The following is a 3,203-nucleotide window of genomic DNA, read 5'->3' as shown; positions in this document are numbered from 1 at the left end:
TGTCAGAAGAGGTGTCAAGGGCAAACATAAAATTCAAACCCTGTCACACCTACCTGGTAAAACCGCTGCTGTAACACACACACACACACTGAAACACACTCACCTCTGTATCTCACTGGTATCACCACATATTTTCAATGTGGATAATTGGGTAGTATTGGGTTGAGACGTTAATCAATGCGATTGCCCACTCAAAAAGACAGCTAAAAATGGGTTGAATTTCCAATGTTGTATCACTGCTTTCAACCATCTAAAAGCACAACAAAATTCCAATGGAAAAACAATGTTTGATTTTTGGTTTAGTTGTCACCCAAATATCTATCACTGAGCTTTCAACCATTTAAAACCACAGCAAAGTTCAAATGGGAATACAATGATATTTTGTTTATTTATACAACAGATTAATGTGTTATCACTGTGCTTCATTTATTAGCAGAACCAAATGACCTGGATTGCAGTTAAATGACATTAAAAGTACACATGATCAATGCCATTTGAAATTTCCACAGATTTTTTTCACGTTTGTGAAGATTTTCACAAACCTTCAACGACCTACTACTTACTGTATGTATGCTATCTTCAACCTGCACGCTTTATATGATTACATAAGAAGAAATGTATAGTTACAATAACTATGGGTGTGTTACTCATTTAAGGTTTATTGTTACATTAGTTTGGAAGATAGCCTTAACTTTAGGCTCTTTACTGTATTACAAAAGTATTATTGAATTGTGTTTGGTTGACAAGGCAACCACATATCAACATGTAAAAGAGATGTGTCTACTGCATGGATAGTTCCATCTGAGCCACTAATAGCACTTTAACTTTTATTGTTGCTTGAGTTGGAGACGTTAATCCAACATGTCATTTGTTAACTTGTCGAAAAGTTAATAGGCTATTTATAAAAATAAATAAAAATAGGCTATTTATTGTATTTCAAAAGTGATATTGAGTTTGGTTGAAGGAGATTTCTTCTGCTTGGATAGTTTCATCTGTTAAAACTGTAAATGCACTTTAAACTAGCAAGCACACACATTTTCTTAAGACATTTACTATTTTCCACATTTCTATTTGGTACTATTTTTCCTTTGGAATAGAAGCGTTGCGCGATGCGTTTTACGTAAATAATCACGGCCTCGATGCAACCAATCACTGCTGAGAGCGCGTTGATCGACAAAAACTGAAAATGGCGGAAAGCAGCGCGGAAATCACATTCAAAAAGGTAAGAGAAAGTAGCCAATACTATTAATTGTTATATGTTGTGAGTCACAATTTCGACTATAGCAAGATCACAAGCCTCATTTTGTAACTAAATCAAGATCACAAGCCTCATTTTGTAACTAAATCAAGATCACAAGCCTCATTTTCAAATTAGACTGAGCAGACTGTATGAAGCTAATTCAGCGGGGTAGCGCGCTAAATCATCAGCCTACTGGATACTTCTGACAACACTGGCAGTTGTTTTTGGAAGCAGTTCACTACAGTAACTTTAACGTACTGTTGTCGTGCATACTGTTATTCAGAATCATGGGTTTTCTCTTTCTTTTTAGGAGACGGTAAGCAAACTCCTGTCAAGCTTCTTCAAGGACGAGAAAACTAAAGGCGAGTTGCTAGCTAGTGGAGTTGTTTAATGTAACTATCCTGGAAAGGAGTTGGACCTGATCATGTTTAGTCAAATGAAGCAGCAGTTGTAGGCTGTTAACTAAGTCGTCGCAATTTGACCTTTGTTTCTTTGTTTTTCTCAAGTCGGTGCCGATGCTGTCCTTCTTATGGCAGAGATGCTACATGTGTTTGTTCAAGGTAAGTTCAAACGATTGATTGTGGCTGTAATGTACATGGAAATCAATGGAGGTGTTTATACAGGCTGAGATGATGGTGTTTATATAACTTCAATATGAGATGAAGATATCAGGGCCAGGATTCGTAAAGCATCTTAGATCAGATGTGTCCCCTATCCATATAATTGTATTCATTATGATCTAAAATGCTGAATGCAAAACTGTGCCTAGATCAGCAGTCTTTACTCCGAGTTGCTTTAGGAATACAGACCCTGACTCTTTGTTTCTCAGAAGCTGCACAAAGAACGATAAAACAGGCTGAGGCAGAGGACTGTGACAGAATGGACATAGAACACTTTGAGAAGATCCTGCCTCAACTGGTGTGTAAATATACCCATGAATTCTATTAAATATCCTCTCTTATTATTGTCAAGGAATGACAGTATAAGAATCAACAGTCATAACATATTTCATTTCTTCCCCAGCTGTTGGATTTCTAGTATGACTTCAGGCCAGAAGATGGCGCCAGAGACCCATCCAGTCCTCAATTCAGAATTCGAGAGATTGACCAACTCTTGGAGGACAATGGAAATAAAGAAAAATGCTTCTGTTTTGTTTGTAAATGTAAATAAACACTTTATTTACTTTTATTGGCCTCCAAGAGTGTCTGAATCTACTTCTTAATTCATGCACCTTGGTTGGAGAGAGGGAGGGATCCCTTCCACCGGTCGTACATTCAGCCCATGTAGGATATTATATTGTAATTAGTCCTTTATTTCAGTTACATTGCACACGGTCTCTAATGAACTCTGTACATTTTGCTCTGTGGTTTTGCCTCCGTTTGTTATTTGAAATAATTTGAAACCATTGCTAACTAATAAGTTGTTGCGTGCTTTTTTAACATTTATTACATCAGTCTGACACCTATTTTCTTGGGAAACATGTATTGTAAACCTAAAAGCGCTTTATTGTAATCAGTTGTGTGATAGGAATTCACACCCAGTACTCCAGCAGCATTGGGGGAGGATCTGGTGTTTGACCATAAAACATATATGGTGACCTTATTGGGACTCACTTTGTATTGAAATTATACAATGGTTAAGGTGCAGAGGGGCTGCTTTAATGGTTAAGGTGCAGAGGGGCTGCTTTAATGGTTAAGGTGCAGACGGGCTGCTTTAATGGTTAAGGTGCAGACGGGCTGCTTTAATGGTTAAGGTGCAGACGGGCTGCTTTAATGGTTAAGGTGCAGACGGGCTGCTTTAATGGTTAAGGTGCAGACGGGCTGCTTTAATGGTTAAGGTGCAGACAGGCTGCTTTAATGGTTAAGGTGCAGAGGGGCTGCTTTAATGGTTAAGGTGCAGAGGGGCTGCTTTAATGGTTAAGGTGCAGAGGGGCTGCTTTAATGGTTAAGGTGCAGAGGGGCTG

General features: G+C 38.3%; 1 protein-coding gene across 1 annotated transcript; it reads left to right on the top strand.

Moving 5' to 3' along the window:
• The first annotated feature begins 1,104 nt into the window (after positions 1-1,104).
• Positions 1,105-2,599, top strand: cenpx (centromere protein X). Its single transcript, XM_052519623.1, has 5 exons — positions 1,105-1,222; positions 1,551-1,602; positions 1,747-1,800; positions 2,070-2,158; positions 2,264-2,599. Exons 1-5 carry the CDS (start codon positions 1,187-1,189, stop codon positions 2,276-2,278), a joined length of 246 nt encoding a protein of 81 aa, XP_052375583.1. The 5' UTR covers positions 1,105-1,186; the 3' UTR covers positions 2,279-2,599.
• Positions 2,600-3,203: the final 604 nt, after the last annotated feature.

Source organism: Oncorhynchus keta, chromosome 5 (genome assembly GCF_023373465.1).
Source record: "Oncorhynchus keta strain PuntledgeMale-10-30-2019 chromosome 5, Oket_V2, whole genome shotgun sequence".
NCBI classification, from domain to species: domain Eukaryota; kingdom Metazoa; phylum Chordata; class Actinopteri; order Salmoniformes; family Salmonidae; genus Oncorhynchus; species Oncorhynchus keta.
This window is presented reverse-complemented; position numbering and strand designations above follow the sequence as displayed.

Coding starts and splice junctions, on each gene's coding strand:
- cenpx (XM_052519623.1), top strand. CDS start 1,187: ATGGCGGAAAGCAGCGCGGAAATCACATTCAAAAAG. Junction 1,223..1,550: donor CGGAAATCACATTCAAAAAG/GTAAGAGAAAGT, acceptor CTTTCTTTTTAG/GAGACGGTAAGCAAACTCCT. Junction 1,603..1,746: donor CAAGGACGAGAAAACTAAAG/GCGAGTTGCTAG, acceptor GTTTTTCTCAAG/TCGGTGCCGATGCTGTCCTT.